This window comes from Acomys russatus, chromosome 7 (assembly GCF_903995435.1).
Source record: "Acomys russatus chromosome 7, mAcoRus1.1, whole genome shotgun sequence".
NCBI classification, from domain to species: domain Eukaryota; kingdom Metazoa; phylum Chordata; class Mammalia; order Rodentia; family Muridae; genus Acomys; species Acomys russatus.
The window spans coordinates 3,960,649-3,982,800 of record NC_067143.1 but is presented as its reverse complement, the minus strand read 5'-3'; the positions used below and the strand labels follow the sequence as shown (position 1 = coordinate 3,982,800).

The 22,152-nt window shown below is 51.1% G+C and overlaps 1 protein-coding gene across 1 annotated transcript; it reads right to left on the bottom strand.

The window, feature by feature from the left end:
• Positions 1 to 12,578: 12,578 nt before the first annotated feature.
• Positions 12,579 to 18,043, bottom strand: LOC127192387 (kallikrein-2-like). Its single transcript, XM_051149672.1, has 5 exons — positions 17,998 to 18,043; positions 16,668 to 16,827; positions 14,488 to 14,774; positions 14,238 to 14,374; positions 12,579 to 12,734 (listed from the first exon to the last, which is right to left on the bottom strand). The coding sequence occupies exons 1-5, from the start codon at positions 18,041 to 18,043 to the stop codon at positions 12,579 to 12,581; spliced, it is 786 nt and encodes a 261-aa protein (XP_051005629.1).
• Positions 18,044 to 22,152: the final 4,109 nt, after the last annotated feature.

The following is a 22,152-nucleotide window of genomic DNA, read 5'->3' as shown; positions in this document are numbered from 1 at the left end:
ATTTATCTGATAAATCCATTTGATTCATAACGTCTGTTAGTTTCATTATTTCTCTGTTTAGTTTCTGTTTTGAACACATTGGTGAGAATGAGGTGTTGAAATCTCCCACTATTAACTTGTGGTTAGATATATGATTTAAGCTTTAATAATGTTTCTTTTATGAATGTGGGTGACCTTGCATTTGGGGCATAGATATTCAGAAATGAGATGATATCTTGGTGGATTTTTTCCTTTAATGAATATGATGTGTCTTCCCCATCTCTTTTGATTAATTTTGGTAGGAATTCTATTAGATATTAGAATGGCTACTCCAGCTTGTTTCTTGGATCCATTTGCTTGGAAAAATTTTATTCTAGCCCTTTACTCTGAGGTAATGTCTGTCTTTGTTGCTGAGGTTATGTTTCTTTAAGAAAAAAGATTTATTTATTTATTATGTATACAGTGTTCTGCCTGCATGTATGCCTGCAGGCCAGAAGAGGGTACCAGAGGTGAGCCACCATGTGGTTGCTGAGAATTAAACTCAGGACCTTTGGAAGAGCAGCCAGTGCTCTTAATCACTGAGCCAAAGCTCTAGCCTGAGGTTATGTTTCTTGTATGCAGCAGAACGATGGACTCTGTTTTTATATCCATTCTGTTTGTCTTTTTAATGGGGAATTGAGTCCATTGATGGTGAAAGATATTTAATGCCCAATGATTGTTAATTCCTGTTCTTTTCATGTTGGTGGTGGTAGTGCCTGTGTGTGTTTCCCTTCTTTTGGTTTTGCTGCATGTAGCTAACCCCTTGTGTTGGCATTTTCCTTCTAGGGCTGTATTTTTGAAAATATATTGTTAAAACTTGGTTTTGTTTTGTTTTCTCCATCTAAGGTGATTGAAAGTTTTGCTAGGTATAGTAGTCTGGGCTGGCATATAGTAGTCTGGCTTTTAAATTCTCTGTTGAGAAGTCTGGTGTAATTTTAATAGGTCTGACTTTATATGTTACTTGGTATTTTCTCCTTTGAGTTTCTAATATTCTTTCTTTGTTCTGTTCACTTAGTGTTTTGATTATTATGTAGCAGGAGAAGTCTCTTTTTGGGTCCAATCTATTTGGAGTTACATAAGATTCTTGTATGTTTATAGGCATCTCTTTCATTAGGTTAGGGAAATTTTCTTCTATGCTTTTGTTGAAAATATTTTCTGGGCCTTTGAGCTGGGAGTCTTCTCTTTCTATTCCTATTATTTTTAGGTTTGTCCTTTTCATAGTGTACAAGTTTCCTGGATGTTTTGTGTTAGAAACTTTTTAGATTTAGTATTTTCTTTGACCAATGTATCAATTTCCTCTATTGTATCTTCTACACCTGAGGTTTTCTCTTCCATCTCTTGTATTCTGTGGCGGATGCTTGTGTCTGTAGCTTCTGTTCTCTTACCTAGAATTCCCTCAATTTCTGTTTTCTTTATTGCTTCTATTTCAAATTTCAAGTAGGGAACAGTTTTACTCTTTCCTTCATCTGTTTGTTTGCATTTTCCTGGATTTCTTTAAGGGATCTATTCATCTCCTCTTTAAAGGCCTCTATTAGCTTCATGAGATTGCACTTAAGGTCATTTTCTTGTGCTCTAGCTGCGTCGGGGTGTCCAGGCCTTGCTGTAGTAGGATAGCTGGGTTCTGGTGCTGCCATGTTGCCCTGACTCTTGTTGATTGTGTTTTCCACTGGCCTTTAGCCGTCTGATTGTTCTTGGTGTTTTCAGGCCTCTGGTGGTCCCTCATGGCAGGAGGCTTCCAGGAATGCAGGCAGAGCTGTGGGCTGGTGGTCCCTGATGGCACAGACCTCTGGGGATGCAGGCAGAACTGTGGGCTCATGGTCCCTGATGGCACAGACCTCTGGGGATGCAGGCAGAACTGTGGGCTCATGGTCCCTGATGGCACAGACCTCTGGGAATGCAGGCAGAGCTGTGGGCTGGTGGTCCCTGATGGCATATGCCTCTGGGGATGCAGGCAGAGCTGTGGGCTGGTGGTCCCTGATGGCACAGACCTCTGGGAATGCAGGCAGAGCTGTGGGCTGAGACATGGAGTGCACAGGGGACAGGGCAGAGCTCACTGCTACTGGGCTTACCTGGGGGCCAATTCTTACTCTCTTATTGTTTTTTGTTTTTGAGATAGGATTTCTCTATGTAGCCCTGGCTGGCCTGGATCTCAGTCTGTAGACCAGCCTGGCTTGAACTCAGATATCTACTCGCCTCTGCCTCCTTAGTGCTGGGATTAAAGACATGCACCACCATTCCTAGCTGTTTCTTTCCATCTTTCTTTCTTTCTCTTTTCTTTCTTTTCTTTTCTTAGAAAAGATTTGTTTATTATATAGACAGTTTTTTTTTACCTGCCTGTTCCCCTGCAAGCCAGAAGAGGGCACTAGATCTCATTCTAGATGGTTGTGAGCCATCATGTGGTTGCTGGGAATTGAACTCAGGACCTCTGGAAGAGCAGACAGTGCTCTTAAGCTCTGTGCCATCTCCCAAGGCCCTCCAGCTGTTTCTTTTTAATCTCACAGATATGCCATCTTTTTTTTTCTGTATTCCTAAAATCTGTTGACCACCGCCCTGTTTACAATTGAGGAAACTGAGGCATGGGGAGACATGGTTGAGTGTGAGAAACCCCAGTGTGAGGCTGTACCACAGAGTGAAAAACACAACGGGCAGAGTCCAAGTTTCCCAAGTCTTCATTGCCCAGGTTGTGCTGTGGAAACTAGAAGAAAAGGCTGCTTTGTTCTTAGAGGAACAAGCCACTAGATGGCACTAGCGTGTATCCACAGGGCATTCTTTTCCTCCATCTGTGTGAGGAGGGAGCCGCCTTGACCCTTGTGTCTGAGAGACGGGCAGAGGCTGAAGTGTGGACCCATGGTTCTAGGAAAGGAGGGGCTTGGGTCGAGGCCCCTGGGTCTGCAGGGTGTGGATGCCGGGGACTGAGGGAGAGGATCCACAGTCTGAGTGATGAGGACTGAGGTCTGTACTCATTTGCCTAAAGGAGGAGAGCTGCAGTCTACACTCCAGTGTTGCTGAAAGAGCAGTCTTGGGCACAAACACGAAGAACATTTGAGGGTCTGGGTCTTCCGCAGGATCTAGGGATGTGGGCTTCCTCAGCAGCGAGGACTTCCTGCTCCCAGCTAGAGTGCCAGCGTGGATGACACTGTCAGCTGGACCTCACAGTAACCACAACATGAATGCTTATATGCATAAATTAATATGCAAGATTGTGACCTGGGTCAACGCAGACATCTTTGGATGTAAAATCAGATCTAATTCAGTCTCCAGTACAATCGTGCATAGCTCATGTCCCATATGCAAATATTTATAATAGGGACTGAAAGTGCAAGGAAGGAGTCTCAAAGTGTTTACATAGGGCTGGGGCGTGGATATTGACTTGTACTGAGGTCCCAACTCTATGTCTGGGAGTTGCTTAGAGTCTGATCTAATGTGTTCTTATGTGTTGGCTCTCTAGGGCTGGGTCTACAACTCCAAATCTCGACCAAAGGGCATTGTGGGCCCAAGGAGCATTGTAGATGGATGACAGGATGACTCTTGTGGCCCATCAAGTATATGCCCAGTCCGAACCCCTGGCATTCAACACACCATTTCTGATTCTTTGAAGAATTTTTTTGACCACATTGTTCTTCTGCTTGATCTGTGAAATGCCTGATGTCCTAAGGGCACAGGGAAGCTCTGTGTTTGTGTGTGCATAATGCCTGAAAGATAGGACCGCTGGAAAAGATAGGTTATAATTTGGGGTGACTTCTATTCACCCATTCTAGCTCCCAAATAGCAAGATAGAGACCTGTTAGATTTACTATAAGCTTTAGGCTCTTTAATTGGGCAGATATTGGTTTGTTCCAACCCCCTGTGCTAGACTGGCTTCTCCCCAGCCACACACCCTGAATTACTTGCCATATTGATCCTGCCTGGGCTGCTTCTGCTCTGTTAGGTCAGTTCTAATGGCTACCTCCTCTCTCCGCCTCTTCTCTCTCCTCCACCCTGTGGCCCCTACACAAGACTCCCTCACTGGATTGGAAGTCCAGCCTTTCTATCTCTTCTGCCCAGTCATTGGCTGGTTAGCTTCTTTATTAACCAATCAGAGCTATTTGGGGAGCAAAGTTTACACAGCATTGACCAATGAATGTGACAACGCCCATGTCCAAACTGCAACTAGATGCTGGGGCACAGAATTCAGCATCTGGATACACAGTGTACCAGACACCCGCCCCCCCCCACCCGCCCCGGCAAACCTCTTTATAAACAGTGATTATTTTCATCAAGGGCACATGCTACATTTATAAGCGATTCATAGTGTCAGTCACCTTGTGTAGATAAATATATCTAAGGTTAGTCACATTCACAGAACTGAATAAAGATAGCCAAAGGTCATACTGTCATCCACCCAAAACATTTATTTGTGGCAATGCAGACTTGCAGACCCAGACAATGGAGACCCAGCACTCACACATCAGCTTGCTAGATCAGATTCCAGACTCAGAGCTGAAGGTGAAAGTTGCTGAAGATGCAGGGAGAGTACAGGCAAGAAGCAGGTGGAGGCTGAGACTCACAGAACTGAATCCTGGAGACTGTGGCAGAGGGAAACCTTGGGTGGTGGGTGGTGGTGGAGGCAAGGTGCCAAGCAGAGAGGACCAGAGAATTAGTTCTGTGGGATCCTGGAAGGACCAGCACAGATGCCATGATGCTTACGCTCAGTGGAGATGCCTTCCTGTATCCCTGTGTCTCCGGACACCTGTATGGCCGCTCAGTTTTTCCCTCTGCCTCTCTCTGTGTTTCTGCTGCTCATTCTTGGATGGTTCATAGTTCTGGTTTTGCACGCACTGTCCTCATGGATGTGAAGACTCCACCACCACCACTGACTATGTTGTTCTCCTGTGATAAAGGTTCTGGAAGTTTCCAGTTTGCTGAAGGTATGGCCCTTGTCACAGGGATTTTCATGAGAGCGTGTGTTTCTGTTGAGTGTAGACCTGTAATGGATGCTGACAGCCTGGGCCCCGGGCCGTGTAACACCAAGTATTTGCCAGCTCACACATGATACCAGCTCACACGTGGTGTCAGCTCACACACGGTGCCAGCTCACACATGGTGCCAGCTCACACATGGTGCCAGCTCACACATGGTGCCAGCTCACACATGATACCAGCTCACACATGATACCAGCTCACACATGGTGCCAGCTCACACATGATACCAGCTCACACATGGTGTCAGCTCACACACGGTGTCAGCTCACACATGGTTCCAGCTCACACATGGTTCCAGCTCACACATGGTGCCAGCTCACACATGATACCAGCTCACACATGGTGTCAGCTCACACATGGTTCCAGCTCACACATGGTGTCAGCTCACACATGGTGCCAGCTCACACATGGTGCCAGCTCACACATGATACCAGCTCACACATGATACCAGCTCACACATGGTGCCAGCTCACACATGGTGCCAGCTCACACATGATACCAGCTCACACATGGTGCCAGCTCACACATGGTTCCAGCTCACACACGGTGTCAGCTCACACATGGTGCCAGCTCACACATGGTGCCAGCTCACACATGATACCAGCTCACACATGATACCAGCTCACACATGGTGCCAGCTCACACATGATACCAGCTCACACATGGTGTCAGCTCACACACGGTGTCAGCTCACACATGGTTCCAGCTCACACATGGTTCCAGCTCACACATGGTGCCAGCTCACACATGGTGTCAGCTCACACACGGTGTCAGCTCACACATGGTTCCAGCTCACACATGGTTCCAGCTCACACATGGTGCCAGCTCACACATGGTGTCAGCTCACACATGGTGCCAGCTCACACAATATACCAGCTCACACATGGTGTCAGCTCACACATGGTGTCAGCTCACACATGGTGTCAGCTCACACATGGTGCCAGCTCACACATGGTGCCATCTCACACATGGTGTCAGCTCACACATGATACCAGCTCACACATGATACCAGCTCACACATGGTGCCAGCTCACACATGGTGCCAGCTCACACATGATACCAGCTCACACATGATACCAGCTCACACATGGTGCCAGCTCACACATGGTGCCAGCTCACACATGGTGCCAGCTCACACATGGTGCCAGCTCACACATGGTGCCAGCTCACACATGGTGTCAGCTCACACATGGTGTCAGCTCACACATGATACCAGCTCACACATGGTGCCAGCTCACACATGATACCAGCTCACACATAGTGTCAGTTCACACACGGTGCCAGCTCACACATGATACCAGCTCACACATGGTGCCATCTCACACATGGTGCCAGCTCACACATGGTGTCAGCTCACACATGGTGCCAGCTCACACATGATACCAGCTCACACATGGTGCCATCTCACACATGGTGCCAGCTCACACATGGTTCCAGCTCACACATGGTGCCAGCTCACACATGATACCAGCTCACACATGGTGTCAGTTCACACATGGTGCCAGCTCACACATGGTGCCAGCTCACACATGGTACCAGCTCACACATGGTGCCATCTCACACATGGTGCCAGCTCACACATGGTGCCAGCTCACACATGGTGCCAGCTCACACATGGTGTCAGCTCACACATGGTGTCAGCTCACACATGGTGCCAGCTCACACATGGTGCCAGCTCACACATGGTTCCAGCTCACATATGGTGCCAGCTCACACATGGTGCCAGCTCACACATGGTGCCAGCTCACACATGGTGCCAGCTCACACATGGTGCCAGCTCACACATGGTGCCAGCTCACACACGGTGCCAGCTCACACATGATACCAGCTCACACATGGTGCCAGCTCACACATGGTGCCAGCTCACACATGATACCAGCTCACACATGGTGTCAGCTCACACATGGTGTCAGCTCACACATGATACCAGCTCACACATGGTGCCAGCTCACACATGATACCAGCTCACACATGGTGTCAGTTCACACACGGTGCCAGCTCACACATGATACCAGCTCACACATGGTGCCATCTCACACATGGTGCCAGCTCACACATGGTGTCAGCTCACACATGGTGCCAGCTCACACATGACCAGCTCACACATGGTGCCATCTCACACATGGTGCCAGCTCACACATGGTTCCAGCTCACACATGGTGCCAGCTCACACATGATACCAGCTCACACATGGTGTCAGTTCACACATGGTGCCAGCTCACACATGGTGCCAGCTCACACATGGTGCCAGCTCACACATGGTGCCAGCTCACACATGGTGCCAGCTCACACATGGTGCCAGCTCACACATGGTGCCAGCTCACACATGGTGTCAGCTCACACATGGTGTCAGCTCACACATGGTGCCAGCTCACATATGGTGCCAGCTCACACATGGTTCCAGCTACATATGGTGCCAGCTCACACATGGTGCCAGCTCACACATGGTGCCAGCTCACACATGGTGCCAGCTCACACATGGTGCCAGCTCACACACGGTGCCAGCTCACACATGATACCAGCTCACACATGGTGCCAGCTCACACATGGTGCCAGCTCACACATGATACCAGCTCACACATGGTGTCAGCTCACACTGGTGTCAGCTCACACATGATACCAGCTCACACATGGTGCCAGCTCACACATGATACCAGCTCACACATGGTGTCAGTTCACACACGGTGCCAGCTCACACATGATACCAGCTCACACATGGTGCCATCTCACACATGGTGCCAGCTCACACATGGTGTCAGCTCACACATGGTGCCAGCTCACACATGATACCAGCTCACACATGGTGCCATCTCACACATGGTGCCAGCTCACACATGGTTCCAGCTCACACATGGTGCCAGCTCACACATGATACCAGCTCACACATGGTGTCAGTTCACACATGGTGCCAGCTCACACATGGTGCCAGCTCACACATGGTACCAGCTCACACATGGTGCCATCTCACACATGGTGCCAGCTCACCATGGTGCCAGCTCACACATGGTGCCAGCTCACACATGGTGCCAGCTCACACATGGTGTCAGCTCACACATGGTGCCAGCTCACACATGGTGCCAGCTCACACATGATTCCAGCTCACACATGGTGCCAGCTCACACATGGTGCCAGCTCACACATGGTGCCAGCTCACACATGGTGCCAGCTCACACATGGTGCCAGCTCACACACGGTGCCAGCTCACACATGATACCAGCTCACACATGGTGCCAGCTCACACATGGTGCCAGCTCACACATGATACCAGCTCACACATGGTGCCATCTCACACATGGTGCCAGCTCACACATGGTTCCAGCTCACACATGGTGCCAGCTCACACATGATACCAGCTCACACATGGTGTCAGTTCACACATGGTGCCAGCTCACACATGGTGCCAGCTCACACATGGTACCAGCTCACACATGGTGCCATCTCACACATGGTGCCAGCTCACACATGGTGCCAGCTCACACATGGTGCAGCTCACACATGGTGTCAGCTCACACATGGTGTCAGCTCACACATGGTGCCAGCTCACATATGGTGCCAGCTCACACATGGTTCCAGCTCACACATGGTGCCAGCTCACACATGGTGCCAGCTCACACATGGTGCCAGCTCACACATGGTGCCAGCTCACACATGGTGCCAGCTCAACACGGTGCCAGCTCACACATGATACCAGCTCACACATGGTGTCAGTTCACACATGGTGCCAGCTCACACATGGTGCCAGCTCACACATGGTACCAGCTCACACTGGTGCCATCTCACACATGGTGCCAGCTCACACATGGTGCCAGCTCACACATGGTGCCAGCTCACACATGGTGTCAGCTCACACATGGTGTCAGCTCACACATGGTGCCAGCTCACACATGGTGCCAGCTCACACATGATACCAGCTCACACATGATACCAGCTCACACATGGTGCCAGCTCACACATGGTGCCAGCTCATACACGGTGCCAGCTCAAACATGGTGCCAGCTCACACATGATACCAGCTCACACATGGTGCCAGCTCACACATGGTGCCAGCTCACACACGGTGTCAGCTCACACATGATACCAGCCCACACATGGTTCCAGTTCACACATGGTGCCAGCTCACACATGGTGCCAGCTCACACATGGTGTCAGTTCACACATGGTGCCAGCTCACACATGGTGCCAGCTCACACATGGTACCAGCTCACACATGGTGCCATCTCACACATGGTGCCAGCTCACACATGGTGCCAGCTCACACATGGTGCCAGCTCACACATGGTGTCAGCTCACACATGGTGCCAGCTCACATATGATACTGGCTCACACATGGTGCCAGCTCACACATGGTGCCAGCTCACACATGGTGCCAGCTCACACATGGTACCAGCTCACACATGGTGCCATCTCACACATGGTGCCAGCTCACACATGGTGCCAGCTCACACATGGTGCCAGCTCACACATGGTGCCAGCTCACACATGGTGCCAGCTCACACATGGTGTCAGCTCACACATGGTGCCAGCTCACATATGATACTGGCTCACACATGGTGCCAGCTCACACATGGTGCCAGCTCACACATGGTGTCAGCTCACACATGGTGCCAGCTCACACATGGAGCACCTTGAAGAACCTTCTGGTCTGAAGCCAGACACTTGACATTCCTCCCAGTACATTGCAAATTACTAATTGTGTGGTATTTCTCCTTTTCTTCTTTTCTGCCGCTTCCACCTCCTCTTCCTCTTCTTCCTCCTCCTTTTCACCTGCTTCCTTCTCCTCTTTCTCCCCCTCTTCTTTCTTTTTGGGACAAAGTCTCTCACTGATTCAGGTAGACTTGTTGGCTAGATTGCTCCAGGAATCTGTCTGTCTCCTCTCCCCAGCAAATAAACATCACCCTGACTGGATTTTATGAGGGCACTGGGGATCTGAACCTAGGTCTTCACACTTGCACAATGAGCAAAGCCCAAATCCTTACATTTTGAAAGTTTTCTTTTTCAATTATAAAAATTTTCCTACCTAGCAGTTTTTTTTTCTGACCTTGCTTTATGTTTTCATGGTCAATGTTGTTAATATCTTGTCTTATCTCCTTCGGTGTGTTTATTAAGACATTCTTTACTCAACCTGGAGTCCAATACACACACACACACACACACACACACACACACACACACATTTTGTTTTCTTGTTTCTGTTTTTGTTTTTTGAGATAAGGTTTCTCTATGTAGCCCTGGCTGTCCTGGACTCTCTTTGTAGATCAGGCTGGCCTTGAACTTACAGAGATCAACCTGGATCTGCTTTCCAAGTGCTGGGATTAAAGACATGTGCCACCATTCCCGGGAAATTAGATATTTTTGATTATTAAATGGCCCTTCACACACCTGTGGGTCCCCAGTCTCTGTGATCTTCATTGAAGGGAATTCATCTGAGGTGCACAGAGCTTTGTGTAGAAGATGAGAGTGTTTACTGCAGAGAGAGGCACTCCAGGGTGAGCACAGACAATGTCATGACCTATGCTTTAGGCAGACTCCACCCTATTTCTAAAGCCTCTAGAACAGGGAGCTTTTCCTGGGGGGGGGGGGAGATTTGTCTTGTCCGTGTGATTAACAGGCTCAGTAGGAAGGGGCAGTAGAGCATCCATGTTCTTTCTCAGCCTCCTATTGGGATATAATCTCACAGGAGTCAGCTCCTGGAATAGGTCAGGACATCACATCACATCCAGGGCCACAGCTGTGACTCAGGCCCTGTCCTACTATTCTGCAGCCCATGCACTGGCTTTCATAGGCCGATGACTGTGAGGGAAGGGTCCCGCCCTACCCAATGTCCTCCAAACTACTCATATCAGAATGGCCCCCTAACAGGGTGCGCTGAGCTGGGACTCAACAGCAGCCTCTTCCCTCAAAGTCTGTCACCAGGAGACCTTAGAGACCTCAGGTCCCACCCAATGGGAAGCTCCCACCCTAGCTGCTTTTTCCATCGGATGGACCACCAGCATCACAAGCGCCTCACATCCTGCCAGCCTTCAAGGATATTGATACCACAATTCCAGTCTCCCCAGAGGAACCAGAGTTCAGTAACCCATGTCACTCCTTAGCCTGGCTCCCTGAGTACCCTTTGTCATCCTGATCCTGCTGCATGCAGTCCTGTGTGGTCCTGTATTCTACCCCAGCCATGCTCTGTTTCCCAGGCCGTGGCGCACACACTCCGGTCTCCCATGTGTAGCGTGGAGTGCAGGGTGCCCCTCTACCCCATGGACTTAGGGTGAGGTTTCTTCTTGTACAAGGGTGTGAAGAAGAAGCAGCAGCAGCAGCAGCAGCAATGGAATCATCGTCGTGTTCTGAGTGAGTTCAGGCCTGTTCACACTCTGCCTCCCACTGCCCCCACACCTGAGCTTTCCCTGGGCACCCTCCCACAGGATGGTGCCAGGCTTGCTGTCTTCCTCATCACTCCTCTCCTTCCTCATCTTCCCCCTTCTCTTTTTCCATCTTCTTCTTCCTCCCCCTCTCCTCTCCTTCCTCAGTCTGTCTTCCCTCACTCCTTGAATGGTAGAAGATTCTCCAGGAGGCCTGGGCATGCAACCATGAAAGAACCCTAACGTGAATCCCTCCTGGGGACTTCCCTGCCTGAGAGGTCTCAGGACAAGGGAGCCTTGGATATCAGTAGTGCATTGTGCTGACAGTATGGCTGGGGATGTGAAGCTGGACTTGGGTATCTGGGTTCCTGAGCTATGTCCTGTACACACTGGAGACGGACAGCATATCAGTCATGCGACCCCCCGCCTCCCTGAGTACCAGTGAGTGCCCCGCATGCCAGGCTTGGCCAGTGGCTGTGGCTGGGAACACTTCAGACGTGTCCTCACACACCGCTGACCGTAGGAGCTACCGGGCAGGCAATGGTTGGGTCTAGCTCTTCACTCCACAGCCCACCTGGGAGCGTGTCTCTAGATCTCTATCTGCTTCCTGTCATGGTCCTCACCTATGACACACCTTAGCTCCATGTAGCCTGTGACTGAGAGTCCTACTGCTAATTGTGGCTTGTGGTCGCCAACGCCCACACGTTGAATAAGCTTCCCCACTCTGAGGTTCCCCCTCCATTGCTCCAGCCCTGTAATATGGGGTGACCTTCTTCCTCTTTTCAGAATGTCCTTAGGCATCCTGGTGCCTCCAGAAAAATGAGGGTGACATTTTGGCATCACTCCACTATGTCCCCAGTTCCCTGGGCCTCGGATCTTGCTCAGGGGCTCCATGGACTTGTCATCATGTACTCTGTCCTGTCTCTTGGGTGACCCCCTTCTTCCATCATACGCATGCCAGGGACACCACCACCTTCTTCTGCTTGAGCAATTTCTAGATCTGTCGTGCTCCCGAGGCAGGAGAGGCACCCGGGACCCATCTGAGACCTGCTGGTTCCCACATATCTCAGCTCCGTTCTTCCTGCTGAGGTCCTGTCTCCATGCCTGGCACCTGCGTTTGGAGACCCAAAGGCTTTGGGTTCTGTCAGCTGAGTTCTGGGCCCCCAGGTGCCTAGAGCCCAGAAAAGGGAAACAGTGCAGAACATGATACGATGGCTGTCAGTTTACTAAGGAAGGCACAGGGATCTCCTCACAGGTTGTCCTCCATGGTGGTCTTGAGCCACTCTATGTATGGTGTCAGCTTGGTGAATATGCTAGGCCAACTGGGCTGGGCACAAGGGTCACCACCCGCTGACACAATACCTTGGAGCATCCCATCACAAATAAGGGGGCCTCCGGAGTCACCCTAAGGGGAAAAGGCACAGTGTAGAGTGAGAGGGGACAGCCCACTTTCTGTCTGGCATCCCATCTCTCATATTTGACCACCACCAGATTACTGATTGCAACCTCCTAGCTACGCCTTCCAGAAGAAGGCAGGATAGCTTCCTAAAGGGGCCATAGCCTGGAAACCTCAGAAAGGAGGAAGGGAAATAGGTGCAGCTCCTGTCTTGAAGGCAGGGTCCTACGTCAGCAGCAGGGAACAGAAGGGACACTTGCTCCTGGGGGTGTCATCTCAAGGACCCCTCCCCATGAACTTTTCCTAGGATAGACACTCCGTGGGCAAGGCACCGAGGGATGTGAACAGGGGCTGGAAAAGGCTAGCTCTGACGTTACAGCGCTGACACTGCTTGGAGGTAGTGCAGTAAGAGAGACCAAGTGAAGATTTGCAGTCTCCCTGAGACAAGCCCTCCTCCTCCTTCAGCCCTTCCTCACGGACACCAGAGGGAGCTCGTGAGCAGAGTCAGCCTGTTGCTGCTCAGCTCAGCACCATCCCCAGCTTCCAGCACACCCCAGGGGGAAAAGCATCCCATGTGGCCCAGCTGAGGCTCTGCAGAAAGCGACCTCCTGTCTGTCTGTCCACTCTCTGTCTGCTGATGCCTACCTAGTCACAAGCCCCTTAGGTGTCTCTCAAACTCTCCAGCCCCTCTCCGCTGGGGACCTGGCACCTGTTTTCCCTTCTGCTTCTCCTAATGGTACCCTCCCCCCACCCCCACCCCACACACAGTGTCTGATGTTGCCCCTTCTCCCTTGCACACAACATCTCCTCCTCCTGCAGGCGGCCTTCCCAGCCTCCTAGGCCTCTTACCTGCCCCATGGCTCCACCACCTTATGGCATTCCACTCCCATTGTGTCTGCACTGTGCTTCCAGCTTATGGCTGCCCCTCTTTGTGGAGCTGTGTTCGCCACATCAAACCCTCCCTCCCTGGAGTGAGCAAGGGGATTCAGGAGGGGAACACTCTTCATTGAAACTGCTTGACGCTGTGCAGGGGACTCCAGAGGGGTAACTTTGCACAGCTGTCACTTGTGCTGCGACAGGCTTTTTGGTGACGCAGTCGCCATGTTCCTGAGGCTAGCTCCTATAACTCATGAGCTTACCAGGATGCATGGATATAGTATAGGGTCTTCTCTTGTCTGTGATGAGTAGAAATTGTTGCCCCAGGAAGAGCAAAGCAACATTCCCACCCCCATCATGGTGCTCTGTGTTCCCTGTTGGCTGCCCAGGGCCTAGGATGGTCACGGGCACCTAGGAGATACCTAAGGAAAGCTGTTCACAGGCGGAGAAGCCTGCATGTGGGAGAGTGAGACAGACAACGCCTTGGGAGAAAGGGACAGGGCTGGGGTAGAGGGGGCTTTGCCACACTGGAGACGCTGAAGGGCTACAGTTTCTAAGCAACTGAGGAGATGCTGGCTGGGGATGTCTCAGCCAGCATCTTGTCCTGTCAGGGTCCTAGGGGTTGGGGCTGCTCACCATGCAGGTATCTTTGCCGCCTCCCTGGTGCCCAGCACACAGCATGAATTCTGTCACCTTCTGCAAATAAACCATCTTACAGGCATCATTGGACATGAGGTTGAGGTCCACACACTGCAGGGTCCTTGCCTCTATAGCTGTAGGCCAAGAGAACACAAGTGTAGCAGGTATACAGAAGATCAGCAGCCCAGCCTTTTCATCTAGAACTGTGCCTTCTATTCCAGGCTATAGGGTAATGGCCCAGGCATACACTCATCTGGATTGATGCTGCCCCAGCCAGATGCCAGGCATTGGCTTCCCAGTTTAGGCTCCTCAGTGGGCAGGCTCAGCACGCTCACGGCCTCTGTGATGTTGGCTGGCTCACTCAGCCGAAGCAGCATCAGGTCGTGGCTGTTGTCAGCACCCGGGCTGGGAATTCTGGACTCTCGGAGGCTCATGTTGTAGAGTGGGTGTGGGATGGAGCGGCTGACAGCCACATACTGACCAGTGTCTTCATCAGAACTCAGGCTGTGTTGACCTAGTCCCACGTTCATGTTTCTAGGGAGGAAGCAAGGATGAGGGGGAAGGGGGGGGGCGCAGGGAATCGGGCAAAAGGGGGAACGAGATGAGAAAAGGATGGGGGAAAGAGAAGGTGGGAAAGCAGCAAAGCAGAGACAGCAAGAACATTCTGGAAGGGGAGGGGTGATGGGCAGACACAGAATGGAAAAGACAGAGGCACCAGGCTGTGGAGATGGCTCCATGGGTCTGTGCTTGCTGTGCTAGTGTGAGCACCTGACCTTGGACCTTCAGAGCCTACATGCAACTCAGGTTGAGTAGCACATGCTTACAGTCCCCGTGGCAGAGGACATAGACGGGATGGCCCCTAGAGCTGCCTGGCATCCAGCTATGCCGAATATTTGAGCTCCTATCTCAAAAAACAGGGGCAGGAGATAGCTCAGTGGTTAAGAGACGTGTTTGGTTCCCAGCACAGACCTGATGGCTCACAACTGCATGTAACTCCAGTTCCAGCCCACTTCAGGTCTCCAGGCACCAGGTACACACATGATACGCAGCCATACAATTAGGCAAAACACTCACATCCAGATTTTATTATTATTATTATTATTATTAAGGCAGGACCAGAGAAACAGCTTAGTGGGTAGGGGCACTTGTATTTGAGCCACATGACCTGAGTTCAATCCCAGGACCCACGTGGTGGAGGGATGGTACTGACTCTTGCAGGCTGTCTCGTGACCTCCACTTGTGTGTAATGGGCATGCATGCTCACACATGCACACACTCACACACACAAAACAAATACATGCGATAAAAAAAGTTAAAAAACATAAGCTGGAGAGCAATGGAGGCCGACAGCTGACATCTGTTTCTGGCCTCCAGATGCACATGCACACTCACGCACACACACCAACAGTACACACACATACACCACACACACATGATCAAAACAAGAGAGCTACAAAGGTGAAGAAGGAAAAGAGCGGAGAAGAGCACCAGGGAGCAGCGTGTGCACGGGAGGAGGAACTGGGGATAGACAAAAGGCAGAGAAAAGCATTCAAGGTGGATGAGAGAGGCAGGAAATAAAGGGAGAGAGAAGGCGAGGGCCTGAGAGCCACTCCGGGGCAGTGGGGCTGGTCTGAGCTTCCCTGGACCACAGTGTGGCCACAGCCCAGGGTCTGAGCCCACTTTCCCTCAGCACCCTGCCCTCACTCTGTACTCACCCAGTTGCCCTCACCCAGCTCTAGGCTGGTTCAGTCTCTCTCTGAATGTCCCCGGAATGGACATGGCCCTACAGTGCCAGAGTGGTCTGGGGAAACTGAGGGCTTCTCTCACACATGCATATGGGGAATGGTCCTTCCTGTCCTACTAGGTCAGACCTAAGCTACACTCTTCAGTGTGAACAGTGGTGATGCAGCAAGGAGAGTGAGACCCAGACCTCCAGACAGGGTTGGGCAGAAATCTAAAGGGAGAGACACGGAGGGACAGATGGTCACCAAGACACCTAGAGGAGGACAGAGATGGGTGAGACACACACCCACAGATACGGGGGAAGGAGGAGAGACCAAAACACAGTCCCACATTGTCACACACAGAGCAGGATGCCAAGAGACAGTGAGACAGGAGCATGGGGAGACATGAGGAGAGACCCAGGTGGCCATGGATAGGTGGTGGTTCAGCCCCCAGCTCTGCCTCCTCCCCCCCTCCCCCCCCCACCCCTGTCCTTCTGGACCAACATCATCCTTCATCCCTCCAACCCATAGGTCCCACGGGGTCATCCAAGGAGGAGAGGGGCATGTTCTTCCTCGGAAAATAAAAACCTCCCTCAACCCGCAATTGTCCTTCTCCTACTAAAGTGCTTGGGAGATGGATGCCAGGGCCTCTAGCATGCCAGGCAAGGGCTTTGATCACGAGCCACATCCCAGCCCATCCTACCGGCTGATGCAGTGGGCGGCTGTGAGGACCCACTGGGGGTGCACCAGGATGCCCCCACACACAGCTCTGTCATAATGATACACAGCCGCCTGCCACGGTTGGGAATGTCTGTCACACTCCCAGCCTCCGATGATCCTGGTCACAAGGAGGGGCAGGGCGCCTGTAGAAAGGAGTGCTGAGCTCAGGGTTGGCAAGGAGAAGGGATCTGGTGGGGAACCTACCCTGTGGACGTGAGGGGACCCAGACTGAGGGTGGGGGGTCCTGTTGGAGAATGTTAGAATAGACTGAATTTCAGGACTGTCACCTGGCGTGGCAAGTGCTGGCTTGCCCCGACTAGGCAGACATTATGCTCTGAGCAGAAAGCTGACCCCAGGCGGCAGACTGCATGGGTCTGGGGCTTTGGGGTGAGCAGGGGCATGACGCGAGGGATGGGGGATGGGGGGTGGGGGGGGGTGGGGGGGTAGAGGGTGGGGGAGGGGAATAGGGATTAGGGGGTGGTGGTGGTGGATGGAGGGTAGGGGGGTGGGAGATGGGATGGGGGATGGGGATGAGGGTTGGGGGATGGTGGTGGTGGATGGAGGGTGGGGATGGGGGATAGGGGATGGGGGATGGGGGAAGCTGCGGGTTCTCAGGAACAGAGAGTTTCTGAAACGCAGATGGGCCCCCATGGATGAGGTCTGTGTAGGGTTGAGGGAACAGAGTGGGAAAGCATGGGGACAGAGACTAGATTAGAAATTTGAAAGCACGTAGACCCAGGAAGCAGTTCTAGAGGAGCCCTGGTTTTGCCCCGCCTGGAGGAAAGTCCAGACAGTGTCAGAATAAAGAGAAAATTCCAAAACCCCAATTCCGGATTGCAGGGGTGGGGGGGCTATTTATAGTCTCTGATAAAACAGGGTGTGTCCCCCAGCAACAGAACGGGGGGTGGGGGAACAGAAGTCAAGATTCAGAGCAGAGCATGGCAGTAACAGCTGGTGGAGAAGGGACAGTAATGTCTTGGTTGGGCTCTGAGGTTTGGGAGGCAGAGTGATGTCTCAAGTGGAGGATTCTGAATCCCACTGTGACACACAGAGCTGACCCAGGATCTGCCCCTGAGGAAAAGCGGCTGGAGGCAGAGAGTGGACTAGGAGAAGAGATGTTCTCAGACTTCAGGGTAGAAAGGAAGGAGCACGGAGGCCTGTGCAGCATGGAGGGCTGAGGTGGGGTATCAGTGTGGGACCACAGGGACAGGAGGATGTGGGTGGGATGCTGGGGTGAGAGGAAGAACTTATGGGGGGTGAGGATAGGAGGAGCCTGGTCCCGTTCTCCTCCTATGGATCCCTCGACTTCTCACCATATTTCTCCAGAGACAGGGTAAGGCACAGGAGCAGGAACCACATGGTGGCAGGCATCCAGGACGGGTGCTGAGCTTGGAGCTGAGAGGTCTCTCTGCAAGGCCTTATGAAGCCTTAAGCTCCTCCACACTCCCACCCCGCCCTGTTGGCACACAGAGGATGCCTGAGCCACACCTCTAAGGCTGTGAGCTGGACACTTGCACCAAGGACTGTGGCTGAGCACCACAGTCCATACCTTCCTGTTCTGTTGACACTGGGTCTAACTGGATGGATTCCTGAGGGCTGAGACCTGAGTGTGGGAGGACCCATTAGCAGGGAAGCTTGCTCAAAGAGGATAAAATTTCGGGAAAGTGTAAAAAGAACAGGGGTATGACTGGCTCTCTGCACACAGTCTCTTTACCTAAACCCTAATTAAATCCATTGTCCCAAGTCTGAAAGGCCAGTGACATTTATGACAATGACGCCTGTGCTGCTCTGGGCCCAGAGACTGACTCTCCAACACCTCTCTGATCACGTATTTATTGCTTAGACTATTGTGTGAATGTGTCTGCCCATACATGCATCTGTGTATGGGCATGGAGGCCAGGAGAGGACCAGAGGTCCCTTTCTCTCATTGTCCACCTTATTCCGTTGGGGCAAAGTCTCTCAGTGAACCAGGAGCGTGGCTGGTGGTCAGCAAGGCCCAGTGAACCTCCTGTATCCACCCCCTACATCGATGAGGGGTTTGGATGTGTGTAACAGTGCCATTTTTTTTAAGGGGTTCTCAGGATTGGAACTCAGATCTCCATGCTTGCATGCCAAGCACTTTACTTCCAGCCCCAGTCTCCAGCTTCTCAGAACTCAGACTCCCACACTCACATGTGTGGAATCTCCCTCCCTCGTCCCAATGCTCCTTCTTATGGTTCGTAGACACTCCTGCCCAGCGCCCTCCACTCAGGAAACAGGAGTCTCTGTGACTGAACTAAGGAGGTGAGGAACACAGCTGACAGAGTATTTCACAGCACACTGAGAGGTGCCCTACAGATGGCAGAGGCCTGAGCAGCGCTGGTGAAACAGGACTATGCTGTCTCTTCCTGCCCCTTCCCAGGCTGCCCTTCAAGGATGTGTGTCCAGCAGGCAGCCCTGTGAGATAGCATCTCTGCAGATCAGCTTTGCTTGCTGTCCTAGTAATAAATGTGCTGTCCCTCTTGTAACCAACTTCTTTACTGCTTAGGACAATAAACATAAAGTCTGTGGTGGTGGATTTGCTTTCAGCCTAGGCTAATAAAGATAGCATGTCTACAGAAACCAAGACTGGCTGTCCTTCCTCAGGGCTCCTTGTGTACTCAGGAGTGTGTGTGTGTGTGTGTGTGTGTGTGTGTGTGTGTGTGTGTGTGTATTTATTTTTGCAGGAGTAGGGATTGAATCTAGGAGTTTTCATGTGGTATGGAAGCATTGTACCCCTGAGCCACACCCTCAGCCCCCCACTGGGAGATTCTTGGCAGGTGCTTTTCCCCTGAGCCACATCCCCAGGTCCTCACTGAGGAATTCTAGGCAAGAGCTCTACCACTGAACCACACCCCAGCCCTCTACTCTGTTCTTTTTGTTTGTTTGGGGTTTGTTTTTGTTTTTGTTTTTGTTTTTGTTTTTTGTTTGTTTGTTTTTTGATACAGGATCTCTCACAGAACTCTCCAGATTTTTACATGAATTGTGGGGATCATAACTTGGGTATTTGTGGTTGTAAGACAGGCACTTTACCAACTAAACATCTCCCCTGCCCTGTGTTGTAGCTGGCGTTTGCTACTTTGTGGGTTCCTTTCTCTTTTTTCCACCCTTATCCATCTTTAAACCCCTAACACTAGGTAGGAGAGAAAAAAGGATAGAGGGGGAACGGGGCAGCATTATCATTAGACTACTTCCTGCTGATGAGGGCGTTGCGTTCCGTGGGGCAAGTTTGCTCTTCACTGTCATGATAATCTAATTTCTTCTTCTCATCTCTTTGTTCCTTCTTTGCACACGTTTAACAAACCACAACCCACAGCATCCAACCACCAACCGGTCAACAACAGTGATACCCACTCACTGGGACTCTAGCATTTACATACTCTCCGAAAACTTGTCAGAATTCCAAATGTCATACACCGGTCCACTCTGTCTCTCCTACCGTCCTGGGCAGTTTCTCAGTTCTCCTATGTAACTAAGCCATCTGCCTCCAGCCCTCTAACAATTATTTTTCAAAAGTCTCTCCAGCAATGTGTGATGGTCATTGTATGATCCGTCATTACTGATCAAGCTAAAAGTCTCCTGCCCAGAGGACCCCCTCTCTTCAGCAGACCCTGAAATACCCGCTCCTGATGGTCCTTCTTAGTAGGAAACAGCTAAGAAAAGATTTACACCCCTACTCTCTATTTTATACCCTTTTAGGGCTTTCAGTTTTTAAAAAATTAATTACCTAACTAACTTTATATTGGGACTGCAGTTTCCCCTCCCTCGTCTCCTCCCAGCCTTCCTCCTGCCTCCCCTCCCCCCACCCACTCCTTTTCCTTGGATACCAACCAGCAGTGGCATATCAAGTTGCAGTAAGACCAGGCTCATCTCCTACTGAGGCTAAAAGAGGCAGCTCAGTATGGGGGAAGGGTTCCAAAGTCAAGCAACAGAGTCAAGGACAGTTCCTGCTCCCACTGTTAGGAGTCCCATATGAAAAACAAACTACGCTAACTGCTACATATGTGCAGAGAGCCCAGGTCAGTCCCATGCATGCTCTCTGGCTGGTGGTTTAGTCTCTGTGAGCCCTTATGGGCCCTTGTTAGTTGATTCTTATAGCGGGACTTTTACTACTTTGTGAGTTCCTTTTTCTTCTACCCTTTTCCACCCTTCTAACCCTCTAACACTAGACAGAGAAAAAAATGATAGAGAGGAAATGGATGTCGTTATTATTTGACTACTTTCTGCTAACTAGGGTTAAGAGCTCCTGGGGGGCAAATTTGACCTTCCCTGCCAGGATATCTAATTTCTTCTTTGCACTCAACTACTTAGCAAACTGCAAACAACCGCAACCAACAATATCCAACCAGCAACCCGCAACCCATCCGTCGGGGCTCTAGCATTTCTATAGCCTCAGAAAAGTTCCCAGAATTCCAAACATCACACACAGAAACTATCTGCAGCTGGCAAAAGTCACACCTCTGCTAGAGCACGAGGCAAATCATAGTCATCTGCAGCCCCATGTCCCCACACCTGGGATTAAAATAAAAACGTATTCCCATAATATTTCACTACAGGTTCTTTAGGTTTTCTTGTGATGTCCTTGACCTCTATGGCTCCTACAGTCCTTCCTCCCCCTCTTCCAAAGGATTTCCCAAGCTCTGCCTAATGGTTGGCTGTGGGCTTCTGCATCAGTTTCCAGCCATTACTGGGTGAAGCCTCTCTGATGATGGTTATGCTAAACCCTGTCTGCAGAGTGTCATTAACAGTGTCAGGAGTGGGCTCCCTCTCATGGTATGGGCCTTAAGCTGGACCAGTCATGGGTTGGCCCTTCCCTCAACTCCTGCTCCATCTTCATCCCTGCACATCTTGTAGACAGAACAAATTGTAGATTGATGGTTTTATGGCAGGGTTGGTGTCCTGATCCTTCATTGGAAGTCTTGCCTGGTTATGGGACATGGCTGGTTCAGTCTCCAAATCTCTTATTCCTAGGAGTCTTACTTAGCTGGGGTCACCCTTACATATTCCTAGGAGTTCTATGGCGTGGGTTCCTAGCTCATCCCAGAGATGCCCCCATTCCAGTTGCCCTCCTAGCACTCACTTCCTCCTCCTCCCCTTTGATCCCCCTGTTCCTATTCCCACCCCTCATCCAGCTCCCTCTCTCCCTCCCACCTACAAAGGCTATTCTATTCCCATTTACTGTGGTTCACCTGTAAGCCCCTACAGCCCCCTTGAGACTTCATTGTTACTTAGCTTCTCTGGGTCTGTGGATTGTGGCATGGTTACTCTTTACTTTGTGGTTAATAGTCACTTATACGTCCTTTTTGGGCTTTGAGTGATAAAGTGACCTTGCCAGGTCATCCTGGAAGGGAATGACTGTTGGAACAGCCTGTCTCACCTTGGGCAAACAACTTCAGGAGGGAGAGGCTGCTGGCCTACCCGTTGTAACAGTTTCCTCATTCCTAAGCCTT